The sequence below is a fragment of the Perissodus microlepis genome, chromosome 12 (genome assembly GCF_051167445.1).
Source record: "Perissodus microlepis isolate ML-2025 ecotype Zambia chromosome 12, ASM5116744v1, whole genome shotgun sequence".
Lineage (NCBI taxonomy): Eukaryota > Metazoa > Chordata > Actinopteri > Cichliformes > Cichlidae > Perissodus > Perissodus microlepis.
In genome coordinates, this window is record NC_140472.1 from 31,602,220 (window position 1) to 31,613,203 (window position 10,984).

General features: G+C 39.0%; 1 protein-coding gene across 1 annotated transcript; it reads right to left on the bottom strand.

Moving 5' to 3' along the window:
• Nucleotides 1-1,819: 1,819 nt before the first annotated feature.
• On the bottom strand, nt 1,820-10,171 carry ppic (peptidylprolyl isomerase C). The gene is made up of 6 exons (XM_084946590.1): nt 9,827-10,171; nt 7,865-7,978; nt 6,333-6,426; nt 6,153-6,220; nt 5,929-6,045; nt 1,820-3,399 (listed from the first exon to the last, which is right to left on the bottom strand). The coding sequence occupies exons 1-6, from the start codon at nt 9,929-9,931 to the stop codon at nt 3,271-3,273; spliced, it is 627 nt and encodes a 208-aa protein (XP_084802716.1). The 5' UTR covers nt 9,932-10,171; the 3' UTR covers nt 1,820-3,270.
• Between the last annotated feature and the right edge of the window lie 813 nt (nt 10,172-10,984).

Consider the following 10,984-nt stretch of genomic DNA (forward strand, 5'->3'; position numbering starts at 1 on the left):
CTATTACGGTAACTGTTGAATTGTGGCGAGATAAAACGTGTAGGTTTAATGACATTTAGAATCAAATGAAAAAACCAGAAACATGACAGGAAATGAATGTGAACAATCAAACCAACGACCTTTCTGATTATTTAAATACCTCTCCCATATTCTGTTCATCTTTAGCTGCTCGGTAATAAACAGGTGTCAGGGAAATTATTTTCTTATTTTGTTAATTTGTGAAGGTCTGACTTTTCAGAAGGCGGGAGGCTTTGAGCAGACGGCTGTGATATATTTCATTGTTTTCTGTCGACTTCCTGTCTTCCTCCAGAGATTTCTGCTCCATTTTGACCTTTGTGTTCGAAGATGTTTTCCCCCCTGCGTGTGTGTGTTTATCTGTTTGTATCAGTGTGTGTATGTGTGTATGTTGTAGAACAGGGGAAAACAAATCACCCGCTGTAGTTCTCATTAGCAGCAGTTTTGTGTCAGCGCTGAGAGATCAGCTGTCAGCTCTCGGCCTTCCGCTGCAGCTTCACCTTTTACCAACTATAATTACACCATTTAACAGCAACGCTCCTCAACCAGCCACCCGTAGGGTTTAATATACAGCACAATTATATCAATTATATGAAGCGTGCTTGTGCCATTTCCTGGCAAAACAGCCCTAAATGATGACGTTCCCACCTCTAAACTTCACTCTTGGTATGATGTTTTTAAGGTGAGATACCTTTTGACCTCCAAACATGGTGTATATACTGTATTCTCCCAGTTTTTACAGGCTTGTCTAAATGCACTTTAAATATGCTTCAGTATGCTTTTTCTTCAGCAATTGAGTCTTGCACGGTGAGCGTGCATCGAGGCTATGGGCTGTGCATTACCTATTGTTTTCTTTGAAATAATTGTACCTGATGATTTCAGATCTTGCTGTAGCTCTCCACAAGTGACCTTTGGCTCTCAGACAACTCTTCTGATAATTATTTTCCCTACTCTGTCTGAAATCTTGTGAAAAGCACCTGGTCGTGGCCGGTTCATGGTGAAATGATGGTCTTTCCACTTCCGGATTAAGGCACCAACAGTTCTCACTGGAAAATCTTCTGTAATCAGTGTCAGTCACAATCAGTGTGTTTTGCAAAAATAAGGCTGTGAAGGTCTTGAGCTCAGTTTTTATGTGTGACACCTATTTATAGGCCATCAGTTGGGACTGAACCAGCTGATATTAATTTATGCAAAGTGGCAGGATTGTTTTCTAATTACTGATAGACTTTGGCTAGTGTCGTGACTTTCCATACCTTTTTGCACCTGCCTTTCTCCATGTGTTCAATACTTTTTCTGTGTCATTTCTCATTGTTACACAACTTAATATATGGGCATGTATGGTTAGTCTCTTTGTATGTGTGGATTGAATGGGCTCTTACCAACATCTGTGCAGCAAGCAATAAGCCATTTTCATTGTCATATGAAAGTTCACCACATCAGAATCCATATGAGATATTTAATCCGAATTACAGTTTTTAAAAAGGGACTTTTATGCTTTTACTGCTTGTAGGTGGTATATTATTGTATAATTTTGGGGTTGTGTTCGTAGCATGTGTCAAAAACCACCTAAACAGTCATTTATGTTAGGGGCTTACAAAAACCCCAAAATGTGATTTACAATGTAGTGGCTATAATGTTAATTTTATTATAATTTAGTGGCTTCTCAATTGGTCCACTTGATACACAGAATTTATCAGTACAGCTACCTGAATTAGCAAAGAGGATCAGCTGATGGCTGATGGTAGGTGAATGGTGAAAAGCCAGAGACACAAGAAGTAACAACAAATATAAAGACTAGTTCTGGTTGTTTTGCAATAACATTTTTATTGTAGAAAACATACTCATTGGCACTTTCCTTTATTGTTGCTGAAATAAAGAAAAAAAATGTTTCTTAAAGAGGTTTAAATGTTGTATTAGCTGCAGTGGCACAAGAATATGTTCTACAGTATGTTACCATGACAGTTTTGGGGTCATTACAAAAGAACTGTGACAGTTCACCAACGTCACTGAAAACCGTCCGTACAGAACTAATTTTCGCAATTTTTGAACCATTTCATCCTGTGCAATTTGTGCTGTAGTTTCTGCAAACATGATATGGTGCATAATGTATTCCCAAGCACAATGCAAACTCTATGTTTACAGTGATGCAATGTTAAAAAAAACAAACATTACTTGGCACTTGACATGTGCTACATATTTTTTGCATATGCATGTTAACGGATTTTAAAATTCTGATATTTATCAAATAGATGCATAGGAAGTGCATTTGGCAAAGAAAGAATGATTTGGCAACAAATGCTACATAAGTGTTTCTGATGGCAGATTATACAGTGTCTTCATTATTTGTTACTAATACTAGATGATACTAACTGGCATCATCCACGTAAAGTATTGAAGTATACTAATGTGTAACACCATTAGCATTTACCACAGTGAACCTGATAAATACTGAACACATCGACTCACACACTGCCACGACTCCTCTGTTAAAGACTTTGTGTTTTGAGGTTTTGATATGTTTTTCCTTTTCCCTGCCACGACTTTGAAATGGGTCATTTCGGAAATGTAAAGCTTCCATTTGATGATCTAAGAATGACAAATTGATATTAATATTAATACCAATTAATTAATACTAATACAATGCTAATACTAATATTTGAACCTGTACATTGGCATCCAGGTTTAACACCTTCTTTTGAACCGTTTTCCTGTTTTCTCAGAAAGTTAATACCTTTTATATAGCTACTGTAACGATTTCTGTTAATAACTTAATAGAAATTTCCAATTTTTATTACATCTGCATACAATGGAAATCAATCAGAAGTCACGATCTGCTTTAACTACTTGACCCACAATTGCTAAATGCTAGCAAGGTAGCATTAGCAAGCTCATTATTACTATACATGTTAAGAATTACAATACTTAACATGTATAGTACCTCTTAGTTAACATTAGCCACTGGTGTATGTTAGCATGTAAACATTAGCTTGTGAGTTAATATGTTCCCAGTTAGCATCGTATGAGCTTGCTTGGTGAAATTTTCAGACTTTTTTAGTTATAAGTGTGTTAAAAAGTACCCAATCCAACATGCTAGCACCCCAGAAAGAGCATGTTAACATACGAAAGGAATATATAAAAAAAAAAATAATAATAATAATAATAATTAGCACGCTTTCAGTGGGACTAATGATTAATCACTAGTGTATAGTATTTTCTACTATATTTCTCCTACAGACAGTCTTGCACCATTGGCATTTACCAGCCCTCCACCTCCACTACGAAGGGCTCTTTAACAGGGATCCTGCCACTGTTGACGATCACACACTCTGTGTATGGCAGGTTCCTGTCGTTGGTGTCCTGAAGCTCAATGGTGTGAACCACAGCCTGCAAAAGGAGATCCACAGAAGCAGGTTAGATACTTTATTTTAGTGACAGTGAATCACACATCAGTTTGTTTTAGGTGTCACCTTTAACATGCAGTGCAGTATTTCCACTAAACATGTGACAACGGATCAAGTCATTAAAGTCCCATTCACACAGGTCTTAAAACTAGCATTTGACCATCTGGTAACTACAGGTTGTGAGGGGAAAAAAAAACGGACATTCCCTAATTCTTGTGTTCTTAGTTGGAATGCAAGTGATGGACTTGCAAACAATGTCTTGCTATTCTCAGGAGCTTTAATAAAACTATGGAAAGTACGATCCAAACCGGAAATAAAGTACTTTGAAAGTAAAGCCTTCAAAGAAAAATTGCACCTTTTTAAACATACTGGCTGTGGGGTTAAAACAACTTTTACTTTGAAGGCAAATATTCTCACACTTTGTCACATTTATCTGATAGGAATCAAAGCAATCACTAGAAGGTTTTTGGTGCAGCCAATCGCCAACCTTCCTTTTATCTCAAAACTTTATGAAAGAGCAGTTGTCAAACAGCTAACAGATCATCTGCAGAGGAATGGCTTATTTGAAGAGTTTCAGTCAGGTTTCAGAGCTCATTACAGAAACAACTTTAGTGAAGGTTACAAATGATCTTCTTATGGCCTTTGACAGTGGACCTCAGTGCTGACCATTATATTTTATTACAGTGATTACAGCATGCTGTAGGTATTACAGGTACTACGCTGCAGTGGTTTGAATCATATCTATCTAATATACTCCAATTTGATCATAACACACACCAATTAGTTAAACTGCAGGAATGTCTTAAAGACATAAAGACCTGGATGGCCGCTAACTTCATGCTTCTTAATTCAGATAAAACTGAGGTTATTGTACTCGGCCTTAAAGATCGCAGAAATATAGTATCTAACCATATTTTTACTTCGAAAGGCATTACCTTGGCCTCCAGTACTACCGTGAGGAACCTTGGAGTCATTTTTGACCAGGAAATGTCCTTCAATGCACATACTAAACAAACAAGTAGGACTTCTTTCTTCCATTTGCATAATATCTCTAAAATCAGAAATCCTTTACAGAACACAATTAGAAAATGTCCTTCCTTTCCTACCTTCTTCTACCCAGAACAGATTCAGTCTGATAATGATGAACAAAACCTGCCAAATTAAAACACATTTTCCACTTCCATGTGTAGTACTTATCTTATTCTGTCCCTTGTTACATTACACTCATTATTTTCTCAGCACTTTGACTTTACTACACTCTCAGAGAAAGCCCAGTAAATTTTAGAAACCCAAGTAATAGTTTCCTGCCCTCTGCTGAGTCCCCACACCTCAGAACATTGCTAATACTGACCTTCCCTAGCTATAGCCTTTGCATACCTGTGCTCATCTCTCTTGTTGCTTCCTTGTCCTTGATTTAATGCTTTGCCAAGTTTTGCTCCTGCTGAATGCAGCCCAAGTCTGGATTATTTCCTGTACGGGTGGAGTTCCTGAATCTATACAAGAAACTAGTTCGCCTGTGGCAGACCTTTCAGAACAAATACAAGGACTAAGAGAATCAAATGTGAGCTTACTTTCTTTAATAGTTTGCACATTTAGTAACTCACTAGCTCTCAGTGAAGAGTCTTCGAGCTTCCTGAAAACCAGAGTCCTCCCATGCCAGCTGTATTCAGCTAATATTATTCAAACATCAGTACTCTCCTTTAAAAATAGAAAAATAAATAAATAAAAAAGGGAGAAGGAAACAGAACTTTATGAGCCCTCTGAGCAGACAGGAAAATGCCTACCCCAGCTCTCCTTTTAAGTAGGAGGGTCCAGTTTTGTGAGGATATGCAGCTGTTTAATGTCTCTTAGGTGCAATTTGTATTAATTTGGAGTTTTGTGCATTACATGCAAATGCTTCTCTTTAGTGTCATTTTTCATCTTGCTGGTCATTCTTATTTTGATCTCCATTTATGGCTCATTCGGCTGAATTGTTTATGTTTTGACATGTTTGAATGGGACTGCTAATTACTCATGGTTCTTCGCAGGTGATGTTAGTCGACACCTTGCGTCTGCCTTTTTCCACCCATTCAATTATTATTAGGCTTTTTTTTGCCAATTACAAATTAAAGTCTGTACAACATTTTAGGTCCATCTAAGAGGGCACAAAGACAACCATAAAAAGAAAAGAGAAACATTTCAGCATGTAATATTGGTTGGTTGGCAATCTGACAGTTTCCCATCTCTATTTCTGTTCATATATTTTATGCTTAATTTGTTCTGGCTTTGTTTTAATTTTCTCTTGGGGTTGTTTTTAGTTCTCTGCTGTCACTGAGGTCATTTTATGCATCTCTGAAGTTTTTTGAGATTCTGCTCAGAGGCCCACTTGTGTATCACACCGCTCACCCTGCAGGCTGTTAACAGATTATTTCACAGTCAGGACACATTTGCACAAATAAACCCACACCTTCTCCTCCCCTGCAACCAGATGTAAGAAAAAGATTAATGGAAAAAAATCTCAAGTTCCACCCACCATCCCATCCAGGACTTTGCCAAAAACCACATGTTTCCCATCTAGCCACGGAGCTTTGGAAGCTAGGATGAAGAACTGGGATCCATTGGTGTCTGGCCCAGCATTTGCCATGCTCACCTGGTACACAATTACACACACAAGTCTTTGTTACGTCATGTCATATTTAGGTTTGAGTCAACTACCTTATTCTCCAATACATGAATTGCTAGTGAGAGTGTGCTCACCCAGCTTGCTCCAAGGTGCTTCAGTTTGAAGTTCTCATCTGCAAAAGTCGTTCCATAAATGCTGTGACCTAGATTTAAAAAAAAAAAAGGAGATTCGGTTAAGCTCTGGTCGATTTTTTTTCCTAAAATGAAAAAGGTTTAAATTTAATGTGTAGGTACTACTTTGTCTTTCATTCCCACCTCCAGTCCCATCACCAGATGTGAAATCTCCTCCTTGGATCATAAAATCCTTGATGACTCTGTGGAACTTCGTCCCTTTGTACCCATAACCTTTCTGCAGAGACATGTGAAAACATAATGCTGCAACACAAAGACCACTGTGCATCAAGAGTGATACGCAATTATGAAACTGCAAAACAAAAACAAAAAAAAAAAAGAAGAATTGATCGATGTGAAAACTAGATTTTTCTACCTGTGGATACATTTGTATGTCCCAAACATTATATAGAACTTAAAATATAAACATGTTGTACAAGTAACCTTGGAAACAATGTCAACGCTAATTTCTAACTTTCTGAGGCCTTTATGGGGCCTGACTGACATGTTGTGGTTATGATGATGGCTACATTTAATCGACATCACTACCGTTAAATTTTATGTGTGTTTTCATCTGTTTGTCTATTCACATGCATGTTGTATTTGACATATTAATTTGTAAAGATTATGCACATTCACTGATTATTTCATTAGCTACACCTGTTGAATACTTGCTAACACACATATTTCATCTGCCAGTCTCGTGACAGCAGCTCAGTGCATTTAGGCATGGAGACTGCTGAAGTTCAAACCAGCATCAGAGCAACTGAATGAGGAAGAAAGCTGCTTTCAGTGAATGTGGCATGGTTGTCTGCGTTGTACTGGAGTATTTTGGTCTACTGGATTGTTTCTGCCAAATCATTTCCAGTATTTAAAAAGAAAATATCTAGTGAGCGGCAGTTTTGGGCAAAAAGGCCTTTTAGATGCCAGATGTCAGAGGAGAATAGCCAGACACCTTCAAGCTGCTGGAAAGGCAACAGTAACTCAAATAGCTAACCAAGGTATGCAGAAGAGTATCTCTGAATTTGCAGATTGCTGAACCTTGAAGCAGATGGGCTACAGCAGCAGAAGACCATGCAGGATTCAATTGTATTTTCCAATGTTGGAAAATATTGCCTGCTTAAATAAGTCTTGGTTTCTGCTACAATATTTGGATGTACCTTGTATCAACAGTTCAGTTTGATGGTGGCAGTTTAATGGTGTGGGGGAATATTTTCTTGGCATACTTTGCTGCCCCCCCCCCCATACAAACTGAGCACTTGTTTTAACACCACAGCCACAACACAGAATATTGTTGCTGACCACAGTCTACCCATTTTCTGATGGCTGCTTCCAACAGGGTAGAAAGCTAAAATCATCTTAAACTTTTCTCTTGGGCATGAGATTGAATTCACTCAAAGGTCACCAGATGTCAGTCCAACAGACCACCTTTAGGATGTGGTGGAATGGGAAACTCAAATCAAGGATGAAACTGTCATGGCAATATGAACCAAGATCTCTGAGGAATGTTTCCAGCACCTTGTTGAATCTTTGTCACAAGGGATTCAAGCTGTTCTGAAGGCAAAAGAGGTTCCAACCCAGTACTAGCAAGGTGTATCAATTGAAGTGGCTGCTGAATATCTACCATAATCACATCAGTGTGCGTGGAAATGTGTATTTGTCCAACATCATCCTACCTCTCCAGTTGCCAGTGCGACAAAGTTATTCACTGTTAGAGGGACGACCTCTCCAAACAGACCAATGACGATCCGCCCCACCTCATGACCTCCCACCGTTATGTCAAAAAATACCTGGAAAACAAAACAGCTGTCATTTAATAAAACGTCATACAACGTATTGTCATCCAATCAGCTCACTAATGGTCATCATTTCACACATGTACTGCAGCCATGTACTTTTCTAGACATGTGATGACGAACTAAGCTTCTGTGAAAACAGAAAACCAAGCAAGTCGTCATCCAGTGCCATTCCTCTTGTACACACTTTCAAGATAATGACCTTACCTAAAATAAACCCATTTCCAGAAGCCATATTCACCCGAAGAGACTGAGTTCAAGATACCATGTGAATTTAGCCGTCTCCTACAATCCCATTTACTTTTTATAGTCTGAAGTTAGAAGATCATTCATGTACATCCCACTGTTGCAAATAGTAGGAACACTTGTAAACATGATGCCAAAGGAATCATCTCCATCTGATAAGCCGGAGAGGTTCAGATAAAACTTGTCAACATTAATTTAGTCAAAAGAAACTTCCATGCTCTTATGCAAACTTAACTCTGAGTTTATACTGAGTTTATACTGTCTATATGTAAGCGTGCTACTTTTCCTTTGCAACCAGAGGCCATATCAGCCGTAATAGGGAGTCAGTTTCCCTCTGCCATCTCTGTTGCATTTAAGTATCAGGTTTCTGTGGCTCCAAAAACTGACCAGAGCTCCTACTTTAGAACATCATATCACAGAAATGTGTGGTTTAATTTGAGCTATGCACCCTTTAAGCACAGTATAAAAGAAATACAACAGCTATAATGTCAAGACAGGATCTCATGGCTGTTCAAAGAAGGTCCTTAACATCGCCTTAGAGTACACCAGGGTTTGAGCTCCACATATGTTAACACAGTGTTTGCAAAATGGTTCTGAAAGTTCAGGTGTGGGTTTTATGCAGCTTTTCCATCTTAATAATAATAATAATAATAATAATAAATCCACTCCTTGGCACACCTGGTGTATGGTGAGAATTGAAAGAGTATGTAACATCAAAGGTTACAATTGACACTAAAGAGGTTAACAAGGGTGAAAACTGAGAAGAAACCAAATAAAGAAAAGAAGTGCTGCCTGTCTTATGGTCTGTATCTGTGCAAGATGTCAACAGGCCTCAACCCAAGTATATCAAGCTTTTTTGAGAGGTTAGCCAATACCAACATGGTGCCAGAAAAGCTAAAGACAATTAGAGACCAAATGTTTCTTATGTAAGAAATCTGATGTATGTAGATGCAACTGTAAATGCAAAAAAAGAGAATAATCCTGCAGTCAAAAAAATAGCCAAAGGCATGCCGGGTGATATACGGGTAATTTTATTGAAAATCACTGGTGATTTTTCTTTATACACTTTCATGCACGAGCTCCATGTTTAAATGAATTTCAAAGTAAAAGCAGGAATGTGGCTGAATAACCGAGTGTGAGTTTAACAGATGGCTTTTGCAGATGTTGAGTGGCTCATGCCTTTTCAGGGTTTGTGCATGTCTATTACAGCCTCAGAGTAAGGAGGTCACACATTTATCTAAGAGTGTGCGCGTGTGTTCGCCTGCGGACAAAAGCATTGCGCATTAAGTTAATCTCAATGGACACGTAGACAGCTCTGTGTGTGTGTGTGTGTGTGTGTGTGTGTGTGTGTGTGTGTGTGTGTGTGTCTCACATATTCTCGAAGAATCACGGAGACAGAAGCCTTGGCCTCCTATCGTTACCGGACACGTCTCCCCTCGCACTCCGGGTGACCTGTGCGCGCGTGCCCTTCCTGTAGTACAGCACTTCTGTGGGATCGCCGTGAACCCACGAGAAGATGCAGATCGAGCACGCGGAAAAGAAGCCTACACGGTTTTGGATTAATGCAAATAAATGCGGCAAAATATCGGCACCCACCTTCTCTGTGACTTTCGGTCCTGTCCGTGAAACTGCGCCAGACACCGACTGCAGGACGACGGCAGAGAGGAAGAGGAGAGCGGGGAGGCTCGTCCGGAGCTCCATCTTTGATTAGCGGAGACAGGCCCCTGCTGCGAGAACCGCCGAAAGGGCGAGAGGATAAAGAGGCAGTCACAGCAAGTCACAGCTGGAAGTCTGGCCGGGGAACGGCGCTCATAACCCGGCTACATCATAAGACCACTCCCCCCTGTGGGCTGAGTCTGGACCAAAGACCTGCCTACTGAGAGGGAGAGGAGAGCAGACAGAGTGAAAGGAAAAGACGAGACTGAAGAGGAAACAAGAATAGCAGAGAAAATAAATGTTAAGACTTGAGAAAGAGGTTTAATTTTGAATAAAACATTAAACCCAATTTTGATGATCATAGTTTATGATGATATAGTGTCATGAAGGAGGATAATGCAGAGTATGCATACTGGCTAATGACTTGTGATCGGAAAGTTGTTTGTCAGTGTACATGTGGTTTATAGTCAAATCCTCCACTGGGTTGTTACACAGATTTCAAAACAGCAAAAATGTTATCTTGTCAGGATTGTATTTTGCCACGTGTAATAAAACAAATCTGTGCTTATATTAGTGATAGACTGTATATAAAAGATGGATGAAGCATCTGTGTTTGAGTAGTGAAGTAGTAAAGGCAATGTAAACATGTATTCTTTCTGTTGACCAACAGGAGATGAGTTTTCTTCCACCTGTGACTTCAGAAAACACTTTCATGATGAGTTTGTGGTGTCAGTCGCTAGTTTCAAACCTTTCTTCAATACAAAAATATGTTCAAATTGTAAATGTTGGTCCCATTTAAAGTAAAATAAACAACAAAGCGGGGTAAACGTAAGTGCAAAGTTACCTTGTAAGTAATTAGTGCTATTATGTTAGGGTGCAGTATCCCTTTGATTTCTTCGTCAGATACCATAAAAGCCAACACAGGAGGTAGTTATCCAACTAGCTGTAACGTATATCTGGATGCACCATATATTTGACACAGGTGACATTGGCATGTCCATTTCTATGATAATCATGTATACAGTGCAGACACATGACATATAGCAAATATTATAGTGAGCATCTTATTTCTCACTTAAGTTCACTTTGTATGTGTGT